This window comes from Pundamilia nyererei, unplaced genomic scaffold, assembly GCF_000239375.1.
Source record: "Pundamilia nyererei isolate P.nyererei 1_Seehausen unplaced genomic scaffold, PunNye1.0 scaffold00023, whole genome shotgun sequence".
In the NCBI taxonomy this organism is placed as follows: domain Eukaryota; kingdom Metazoa; phylum Chordata; class Actinopteri; order Cichliformes; family Cichlidae; genus Pundamilia; species Pundamilia nyererei.
The window spans coordinates 2,665,818-2,676,230 of record NW_005187424.1 but is presented as its reverse complement, the minus strand read 5'-3'; the positions used below and the strand labels follow the sequence as shown (position 1 = coordinate 2,676,230).

The 10,413-nt window shown below is 39.3% G+C and overlaps 2 protein-coding genes across 4 annotated transcripts in view; both read left to right on the top strand.

Moving 5' to 3' along the window:
* Positions 1–389: 389 nt before the first annotated feature.
* On the top strand, positions 390–5,664 carry klhl30 (kelch-like family member 30). Of its 2 annotated transcripts, none has more exons than XM_005727185.1 (8): positions 390–504; positions 910–1,752; positions 1,872–2,019; positions 2,572–2,658; positions 3,145–3,300; positions 3,988–4,176; positions 4,908–5,053; positions 5,165–5,664. In XM_005727185.1, the coding sequence occupies exons 2-8, from the start codon at positions 979–981 to the stop codon at positions 5,402–5,404; spliced, it is 1,740 nt and encodes a 579-aa protein (XP_005727242.1). In that variant the 5' UTR covers positions 390–504; positions 910–978; the 3' UTR covers positions 5,405–5,664. The 2 variants fall into 2 exon arrangements, with proteins under 2 accessions (XP_005727242.1, XP_013764829.1); XM_013909375.1 differs by having other exon boundaries at positions 1,827–2,019.
* crocc2 (ciliary rootlet coiled-coil, rootletin family member 2) overlaps positions 5,469–10,413 on the top strand; it is a 43,996-nt gene continuing 39,051 nt past the window's right edge. For both annotated transcript variants that reach the window (XM_013909374.1, XM_013909373.1), the window contains exons 1-4: positions 5,469–5,529; positions 6,153–6,617; positions 9,145–9,298; positions 9,444–9,559. In XM_013909374.1, the coding sequence (XP_013764828.1) occupies positions 6,561–6,617; positions 9,145–9,298; positions 9,444–9,559 (327 nt within the window). In that variant the 5' untranslated portion in view covers positions 5,469–5,529; positions 6,153–6,560. The remainder of the gene's footprint in view (positions 5,530–6,152; positions 6,618–9,144; positions 9,299–9,443; positions 9,560–10,413) is intronic.

The window sequence follows — 10,413 nt, the reverse complement described above, 5'->3', positions numbered from 1 at the left end:
CCTGTCTTGTTAACGCTGTAACCCAATGTGTCAGGGCACAGACTTCATAGGACACTTTCTGTGTAAATGAGGACCATCACTGGCTTTGATAAAACAGGATTAACTGCCCGCTTGAAAATAAAAATGTGCTAGATGACCGTACAGCACACACTTGAACTCCTGAACAAGGAACAGTTGTGGCAGCATTATTGTTACTCAGTTAGTTGTCAGCTGTCACATTTCCAATTGTTGGTCCTCTTTTGCCGCTCCCAGGCCTGTTAAGAAAATCCAAAATATGCGCCTTTAACAGCAGCTGCAGGTCCCATACATGTTGTTTGGAATCTGACTTCAGCACAGCGTCACTGTCAGCCCTAAAAATAACTAAGACGACAGAAGGCAGTCCCCCTCCAGTGACTTAGCAAAAGCTTTTTGCCATGCTACCCGCTCCATATTGATCTAAACAGCCGCTGCAATCCCCATTTTTACTAGGAGGATGAAAAGTTTTTTTCTGTTCCAGCTTATGTGGTGAGCATGTTGTTAATTCTGTACTTAGTTTTTATTAGATGACAGGAAATGTTATTTGTTGTTGATTTCAAGACATATTTTGACCTAACTATAATATCATAGGCCAAAGGTACTCTGTGGTCAGCACATTAAAACTCTGATTTGACTGTTATTGTCAAATAACAACAAATGTTTTCTATTTACTATACAACTATCATGTAAGAGATGTCATCCAACTCCTATTCAGTGTTTAGAAGCTGTCATTTCTCCATATGATGCTGCTACTTCATATATATGTTTACCACATAATCCGGTTCATGGTGCTAAATTTCGATAGTTTTTGGATTTTGAACTTCATGGTGAGGTTCTTGCTGATAATTAATATCATTTTTTTCTTGCATTTATTTGCTTTCTCTACACTTTTAGGTAATTGCTAATCTCAGTTGTTTATTGCACCAGCTGAAAGAAGATCTGAGCTACATTTTGAAGTTGATAATGGTGCGTAATGTGGATGACCTGGACTTCTGCCTGTCCTCCCATCCTCAGAGCATGCTCGAGGGCTTGCGTTCACTCTGTTCTCACCCCAAACTTGTGGATGTGACTCTGAGCGCGGGAGGGCGAGATTTCCCCTGTCACCGTGGCGTACTGGCGCTCTGTAGCATGTACTTTCACTGCATGTTCTCAGGGGATTTTGTAGAGAGCATTGCAGCACGTGTGGAGCTTCATGATGTGGATCCTGAGATCCTTAGCTGCTTGCTTGACTTTGCCTACACAGGCAAACTGACTATCAACCAGAAAAATGTGGAGGGTTTGATCTGTACCTCCAGCAAGCTCCAATTCCAGACAGTGCGAGCCGTGTGCAGCCGATACCTCCAGCATCAGATTGATGAAACAAACTGCCTGGGAATCCTGGAGTTTGGGGACATTCATGGCTGTCCTGAGGTGGTTGCCAAAGCATGGGCCTTCCTCCTGGAGAACTTTGAGGCTGTACAACAGGGTGATGAGTTTCTGTTGCTGGGAAAAGATTGGCTGATCTCATGCCTGTCTGATGAAAGACTACAAATCCGGTCAGAGTGCGCTCGTGTGGAGGCTATCCTGAAATGGGTTAGGCACCACAGGGAGTCTCGACTCTGCCATCTCCCTGAGCTCCTTAGCTTGTCCCGTCTCTCTCTGCTCAGCCTGGACTACCTGGCTGACACCCTGCTGAAGGACAGTCTGCTGCAGGCCTCTCCCAGCTGTACAGAGGCTGTGGAAAAGATTTACAGAGAGGTTAGTGAGTTTCTACACTTTTTCTCCTCTTGTTCTGCTACGAGTTATATTACAAAAATAATGTTACTTTCTAGAAAATGGATTTAGCACCTGAACATGTGGACCGATTCAACTCCCAGAGCCCACAACCAAACCTAGAAGAAGTTCTCTTTGTCATGGGAGGTCATTCAATGGATGATGAGGACGACTCTGATGAAGAGGAGGACAGAGACCCAAGACTGGAAAGACTACAGCCCAGAAACTGTGCCTTCTACAACACAAAGACCAGTAAAAAAAAAAACAACAACAACAACAAAAACTCTTTCTCCCCCATTTAAAATTTCAAGTTTGTTTAAGTTCAGATTCCATTTTAATTTTCAAATTTGTTGGAAAATGTCTGTGGGATTCCTCAAACCAGTTTGGCACATTCTGTAGGTCGTTAAATACAGTGTTGACAGAAAAATGGCCCTTCAGAAATGTGGTCTGGATGTGACAAAATTGGATCATCTTCTCAATTCCTGAACTGAGCATTTTTATTGCTCAGCCTGGAAGAAGGCATTTATGTTATGTTTTGCACATGGAAAAAGTTTTTGTAAAGCCATTTTAAGCTTCCTTTTTATGTGGAGGGGCAAAAGCTGGCCAGGAGTTAACGACCTGCCAAAAAGCTTTTTGTATTTACTGTTTCAGCTCAGCAAGCAAGAACCTATCCGACCTTGTTTGGCAATATTATAGCTTTACTTAATTTCACTCCAATCCATTTGTCATTTGCACACTGTATTTGTGAATAATTCATCAATTGGTCCGTGAAATATTCTCAACTTCAAGTCATTCTCTCTGCAGAACGGTGGCATGAGCTCCCTAATTTCCCGAATCCCAACAAGTGGGGTTACTCTATGGTCTCTTTGAACAATGATGTGTATGTGTCAGGTGAGTCAAGTATACTCCACACTTTTAATCAGAATAGACAGGTTGCACCTCAAACCGTCCTGGAGCTCAGTGATTTCCTGGTCCAGGTCTGGGGAGATCCCCCAGGACACAATCTCACACAATCTACCTGAGTACTATTTTGCAGCAAAATGGACCAGCCTGCCACATCATGTTTTTAGTCAGATTTTTAGTCTGTCTTTGAGTCCTTGGTTGATCATTTTCATTTCCATGAAACAATGTGCCATCCTTTCATTTCTAACACGATACCCATTCCATATCAGTATAGATATCCAACATGATGTTTTTTCCCCATTGAGAGCTGATGTGTTTCCAATGTGTTTCTTTCATTTTTTAGAACACTGTTGAAAAAACTCGTAGGTTAAATGACAAATGATAGAAAGTCAAGAGTGCAGCTCTCCAGTTACTTTTGTGAGGAATCTAAAACAATCACAGACTTTTGACAAACTGATCCTTTTTGCCTCACAGGGGGCTCGCGAGGTTCGAATACCAATACCTGGTCGACCACAGAGACCTGGAAGTACATCACAAGAGAGGGGAGATGGGTTACTGTGGCACCTATGCTCCGACCTCGGACTAACCACACATCAGCAACGCTCAACGGGGAGATTTATGTCATCGGAGGTAAGAAAATAAATATCGGTTTTGCATGTGGTGCCTTAAACCTGCAGCAAAAATCACAGATGATAATCACCACTCTAGCTGCTTGCTTCAGCTTCTCTGAGGTTTTCTTTAAGAATGTTTTAGTATTTCTCCATTGTTGTGGAATATTGTTGGTATGGCCAACTTTTTGCAGTTGCTGAAACTCTCTACAACCCTCCAGCAACCAAATTATTTTATAATGACCAAGTTGGGTCATTTATGACAGGAAGGCTTTAATAAATGGCTATGTTTGTCTTTTTCATACCATTTCCTTTATCTGTGACAGGTATTCAAAAAGTCTTTCTATCATGTTTAAGCAAAAAGGCTTTACCGTAATACTTCTGCAAATTAAAACAAATCGGTTCTTTGGAAATGTGACATATTCCATATATTTCCATTGTAACTTTCAGTGTTAAGTGTCTGACTAAATCTTGGTCTGTTAGCCAAGGTTCTATGTAGTGATTAAGAGTGGAAAATTACAATAAAATCAAAGCCTGCAGCACTAAAAAATGTAAATATATTTACCAAAACATTCTATTATGTGAGCTACACCAGTTTTACTTAAAAACACCACAGTGGCTCATAGAAATATCTGGCTGGGATACTAAATAAGTCATTTTGTCACTTGAATGTTAAATGTGACTATCGATCGTTAATTTTTCCTCTTAGGCACAACGTCAGACCGAGTTGAAGTTGAGCACTACGACCCTTATAACGACACCTGGGCTATGACTTGCCCCGCCTTAAAGTATGTGACGAACTTCACCGCCACAGCTTGTCAGGGGAAGCTCTATGTAATTGGGTCATGTGCAGTGAAATACAATGCACTGACCATGCAGTGCTACAACCCTGTCATAGGTAAGGATGCCCTGAGTACCATCCTGAGCACTGTTCACAGTACTTCTATAATGCATGCAGTCCTATTGGTGGATGTTTTTGCATCTTCATTTTAGTTGATGCCACTTTAAATAATATGTTATTTTACTTTTTTGTAGCAGTAATTTCTTCAGTGTCAGATACATATTATCCAAATTAGAATCTCTTGAGGTATATATGGATGGGTAAAAGTTTAGCTATTTTAAATTTGCCTAATTTCTTCCAACAATAATGATCCCTCATAACATTGCAAGCATTTTTCTGTTAAACATGGGAGCAAAATACATTTTACTCCCACAAACGTCACAGTATAAAAAGTCAAAAATCTTTTCTGTTCAGCATCATTTTTCTGTGAGCATCAGTATTATGAGACGTATCATAGTTTCAAACGTAAAATCTCTGTTACGTAAAGGAAGAGAAACAAGCACTGGTACCCAGGATATTCAATCTCTTTTCTAATAATTTACTGGGGAAAAAAACCTTTATGGTCTTTTTTGTTGAGCTTTTGTTTCTCAGTTTTTATCTTTTCTTTGTGTCTCTTGTCACATTTTTTTCTTTTGGTGTAACATTGTTTACTTTATAGCATTTATTTTATTAAAACTGAATGAAGTGCCATAATGTTCCCATAAAGTGCCATAAAGTGCCATTTTCTTTGGATATTTGTTTGTGCTTTAATCTAATAATTAACATATTTGTTATATTTTTCTTCATAGATAGCTGGATCAGCGTATGTTCACCCTTTATCCCAAAGTATTTGTCCTCTCCTCGTTCTGTCTGCGTGGATGGAACTATATATCTGGTTGCTGACAACACTAAAAAAGTCTATGCTTATGATCCAGAGGCAAATATATGGCAGAAGGTGGGTTTAGTTATCACTGCAGACAGCAAGCTAAATACATTAAATAGTCCCTTTGCACGAATTCATCCTACCAGACGTTTAAGTAATACCTTTGGTTTTTGCTCTCTTCAGGTCCAGCTTCTACACATGCTCCACGAGAATGGCGGCCTTGTATCACTTGATGGGAAGCTCTTTGTTACCGGAGGCCATTGGAAAGGTATGGAGGGGGACTATGGGGTCGAAGTGGAGGTTTACAACCGAGCGTCCAACATCTGGGAAGTGGAGTCCTCCCTGCCAAGACTTTGGTTCTACAGTGGAGTCTGCACCATCTTCTTAGACCCAAACCCGTGGCCTGAGCTTGAGTCAACATAAAGTCCTCCTCAAGGCCAAAGAGTTAATAGAGATGTGTTCCTCTCATACAAATGCCTACGCTGCAAAAGGAATGCTTATCCCTGGATGTCATTGTGCCTGAGAATAGCACATTACATGACCCTCAGGTATTCTTGGATGTTTTTTAGGGCTGTGCTCTACTGCTCAGCAGGTGTTTATTTATACTTTGTATCATGTGTTTGAGACCTGAATTTCTTTGTGTTACTGTATGGTGCACATGAATCATTAAATGTTTGCAGAACTAGCTTGTGGGCTTCTATTTTTAGAGTTTTTGTCTGTAGTCATTTAAAATCTGCTTATTATGTTTCTGAAAATTGGTTAAAGATTTTATAGCATAAAAATATTTTAGACCATTGTATAAAGGATCATTTGAAAGCTCAGGCTCTAATTTAATTGAAATGTAACAGGATTTATCCTATGTATAAAAACAGTGTACCGCACCAAAAAAATGAAACGAGTGGGGTTTAATTTTCCAAGTTTTAAATGTATTTCTGTTTATTAAGTGTCCACAATAAGAGGGAAATGCATGAATTTGTATTAAGTAAGGTGCCTTTACCTTTATCCTATATCTGTTACCCGCCCCCCAAAGACCCTTCAGATATCAGAGTTGGTTTCTTCCACCTATCCAGTGACTTTAGTGACTTTAAAGTAAACAAGTAAACTTGAAAGTAAGTAAAATGTTTATATACATAGACACACATACATATATTGTGTTTCTGTTCACCTTCAGTGCTTTGATCATTAACCCCTTGGAATCCTGTTGCCTGGCTCCTGGTCTCTGCGCTGCCATGAAAACGGACAAGCAAGCGTTCTGCTTCTATGACAACGGTCCCGGAAGCGCGTGGTCACCATAACAACTGGCCTGGGATTGAGCTACATGTCTTCAGTCTTCTTAGCTTAAAAGTTTCCTGTCCGTGATTTTTGTTTCAGCTTTTGAAGTTTCTCCTCACGCAGTCGCAAACTAAGACATCTGGTGTTTTCATTTTATTATTTAAGGACATGCTTGGTTTTTGCGCTTTTTTTCCACTCAACTTTTAATAACTGTCGGACGAAAAGTGTACCAGAGTAAAGCTAACTAACCACCGAGCCCAAACGTTCAGTAGACTAGCAAACCTTTTATAGCTGAAGCTGGGCCGCGATGACTTCTCTACAGGAGGAAGATGCACACTCACCCAGACTGGAGGCAGTGATTCAGGTTGGTAACTCTTGATAAAGATAAGGAAAAGTTTATATTATTGGAGTCATTTTAAATATTATTTTCAGAGTTTTTCCTGCATGGGTTTACCGCCCTCTACAAGATGTTTGTCAAAAGCAAAGGAAAATCATCATTAATAAAGATATATTTATTTAACAGTTTGTATTGTTGGCGAGTCATTTGAACGTTATTCATTTAATGCTTCTTTTAATTTTAATTTCTCAAAGGACCACGAAGCTTAGGTAAAGACACACTGTATAATAAGATGGCATGGACTTACTTGCTTAGCTGTCATTTAAAACTCATTTAGAGTCAAGAACAGGTTGATTTTATTCTAGTTTACATCTATGTGTACTTTGAAGTTTCAGTTTTAGGAAAATATAAGTCTAGTATAAAAAGCAAAGTGGTTTAAAACTGATACAAGTTCTCCCGTTAATTAATTATTTTTTTTAAGATATAACGAAAATAAAATAAACCTATTACATTACCACTGAGTATTACTAATAATATAATTGGTACCCAAATACTGTTATAAATAACACTACATATCGGTCAGACAGGCTGATATCAGTGGGAAATAGTACTTTACACTGCAGCTAGTAGTGGCTTGGTATCACCATATGAAATATCTTTTATTCTTATCCATGACCCAAAATGTGTAAGGTAGCTTAAAATTATGTCAGCCATCACAACAATATAATAACATTTATATATAATGTTACAGACACATAAACAAGTAAATACAAATACATTTTGTCGTGACTCTTAAGACTTATGCTGTACTGGGATACTCTGAATTTGTGGTGTTCTTGCTTTTAAGACAAAAAAATTTCCTGTGTTATGCCAGCTAAAAAATTAAAGGTGACCTATAATAAAATAGGTTTAACAACTGGAATAAAAATTAATAACTCATAATTAGGGCTGCCACGATTAGTCGACTAGTCACGATTGCGTCGACTATTAAAATCGTCGACGACTAATTTAATAGTCGACACGTCATTTGAAGCTTTGTAAGATCCCAAAAGATGCAGGAATGAGTAGTAGGATTTAAGAGTGTAATAACGGACTGAAACAGAAGATGGCAGCACTGCATGTACAAGGATGCCAGCTGCCGTTAAACCCCGAAGAAGAAGCTGTGTCCCAGAATTCATAGCGCGGCCCAGAACAGTTGTCAACAATGGCGGCAGCTAGTTAGTTTTAATATTACTCTTATCATTCTTTTTGGGTCACAAAATAAAGTTTAACATATTTTCAGGCGAGAATGGAGCTGTGTAAACCTCAAATACCTGCTCAGTTTATCAAGACACCACATATTTGCAAAAGCGCTCCGACGTTTTCGGAGATGTCTGTTACCCACCAGCTCGATAGCTAGCCGGGGGCAAGGCTCACTAGAACCGGTGAGAACACCGGACTCCCAGCAAATCGTTTTCAAACCCACCGCTGTCTGTATTTTATTTGTTCCTGAGTAAATTGGTTTGACTGAGATTAAAGTTATAGTTTTTACACAGCTGAATAAACATCAAGCAGACAACTGATTATCAGAAATGTGAGATGCTCGAGAATATACTCCGGTGTCCTGTTATATTTTAGATAGCAAGGAGTTTATTAAACTTCACCGAAACAATCTGCAAATGTCATTAACATTTAATAAACTATCATCTTGTTTTTACTTTTAGTTAGCACAGCGGTCCCCAACCCCCGGGCCTCGGACCGGTACCGGTCCGTGAGTCGTTTGGTGCCGGGCCGCGAAAGTAGAGGCTCATGTGTGAAATGTATAGTTTTCAGGGTTTTTATCGGTTTTCAGCGTTATTTTGTTATCGTTTTTATCGTTTACTCAGTTTTCCTGGGTCTTTTCACGTGTGTTATGAATAAACCTTCTTTTTTCGGTACCGGTACTAGTTTTAGTTTGTTGAATTTATCCGCGACACCTTAAAGGCCGGTCCATGAAAATATTGTCGGGCATAAACCGGTCCGTGGCGCAAAAAAGGTTGGGGACCGCTGAGTTAGCACATACCTTAAACACTTAAACACTTAGGGCTGTAAGCTAATGATAGTTATATAAGAGCAGATGCATGCTGGTGCAATAAGCTGTACGTTTTACGTCCAATGGATGCATGATCTGATTAGTCGACTAATTGCAAAAATAATCGGTGACTAGTCGACTATAAAAATAATCGTTTGTGGCAGCCCCACTCATAATATATAACTCATTATCAGTTGTCAAGATAAGTAAAGGAGCCACGGTAAAAGTCTAAAGGCAGTGCAATATGCTTTTTGTAATAAATAAATAAATATAAAAAATAATATATATAACACAGCACAGAGCACAATAATTAAAAATCTAAATAAAAGAAAATAAGTAAAAATGAATGAATTAATAAGTGAATAAGCAGTAACAAAACCTTTGTAAATCAAATGAAAGCTGAATATATTAAAATAAAGATAATTAGAGTAAAGTGTAAGACTGAAGTAGTACTCCCATAGTGTAATCTCTAGGGTAAAGTGTTGTGTGTTGATGTAATTGTAGAAACTGGAGGAGTCCCTCCTTCAGTCTGATGGCAGCTCAGGAGAGAGAAGTCTGACACTTCAAGAGGAGGGACAAGAATCCAGGGCCACACCTGTACCTGTCTCCTCTCGCATCCGTCAGATCATCACCCACAATCTAGCCGAGGATCCAGCAGGTACTGAAAAAAACTTTAAATGGCTAGTTTGTAGATTAACTTAACATTACTGGATATCTGAAAGGTGAATTACAACCCTTTCTTCTGATAATCCCTCTGACTGACTCTGACTCTTCTATATGTCTGATCTGTTTCCTTGTCTCAGGCGAGAGTTCAGAGTTCAGTGCACTGGAGGAGAGGAGGGATCTAAGGGGGCGACTGTCTCCCAGCCAGATGGACCAGGACCAGCTGGTAGTCAAACAGTCCGGTCTCACAGAGAGGGTAGGAGTGACGAATTCTCAAGGTCAACAGTAGCTTTCCTGCCAAAGGCTACTATCACAAATTTTGTTTTCTTTTTTGTTGGTATTATTTCTTATTTGTCAGGGACCAGGCACAAAACATGGAACTCATAAAAAAAGAAAACCATGTATGCAACCCCTGGTCCAATACACACAGTTAAAAACAAGTTATAAAATACACATATCCAATATACAAGAAAAGTAATCAAATGATCAGAAATAAGAACCATAAAACCATGAAAAACAACTGGTGCTCATCAGTTTGCCAAGGGTCATAAGGTCATTTACAAAAAATTTGAAGCAAATCATTTTACAGTGAGAAAGATTATTCACAAGAGGAGTGGATGTCACCTCGAGGTCAGATTGTACAATGCTCAGAGAAACGTAAAAAAATGGGAGCTACATCTCAGATTCTACAGGCCTCAGTTAGTGTGTTAAATGGTAAGTTTCATGACAGTACACTCAGAAAAAGACTGAAACTGATGGCTTGCCTGGAAGGGCTGCTGGGAGAAAGTCTCTTCTCTCTCAGGTTAGGTTTGCAAAGCTGCAACCAAACAAATCTTCTGGAACACTTCTCTTTGGACAGATGAAACCAACGTCAAGATATGTGGTCATGAACAGCACCACACAAACACAACATATGAACACCTGCTGTCAAGCACGGTGGTGGAGGGGTGTTGACTTGGGCTTGTTTTGCAACCATAGGACCACCCTGCGAAGTCGTCTCTGTGACAGTTAAAGTTTCATGCAAAAGGAGAATGATTTCATGTACAGCAGAAAATATAAGACATATAAGACAAATATAAGAAAAGAATCGAGGAGATTTAAGAGAGCTGT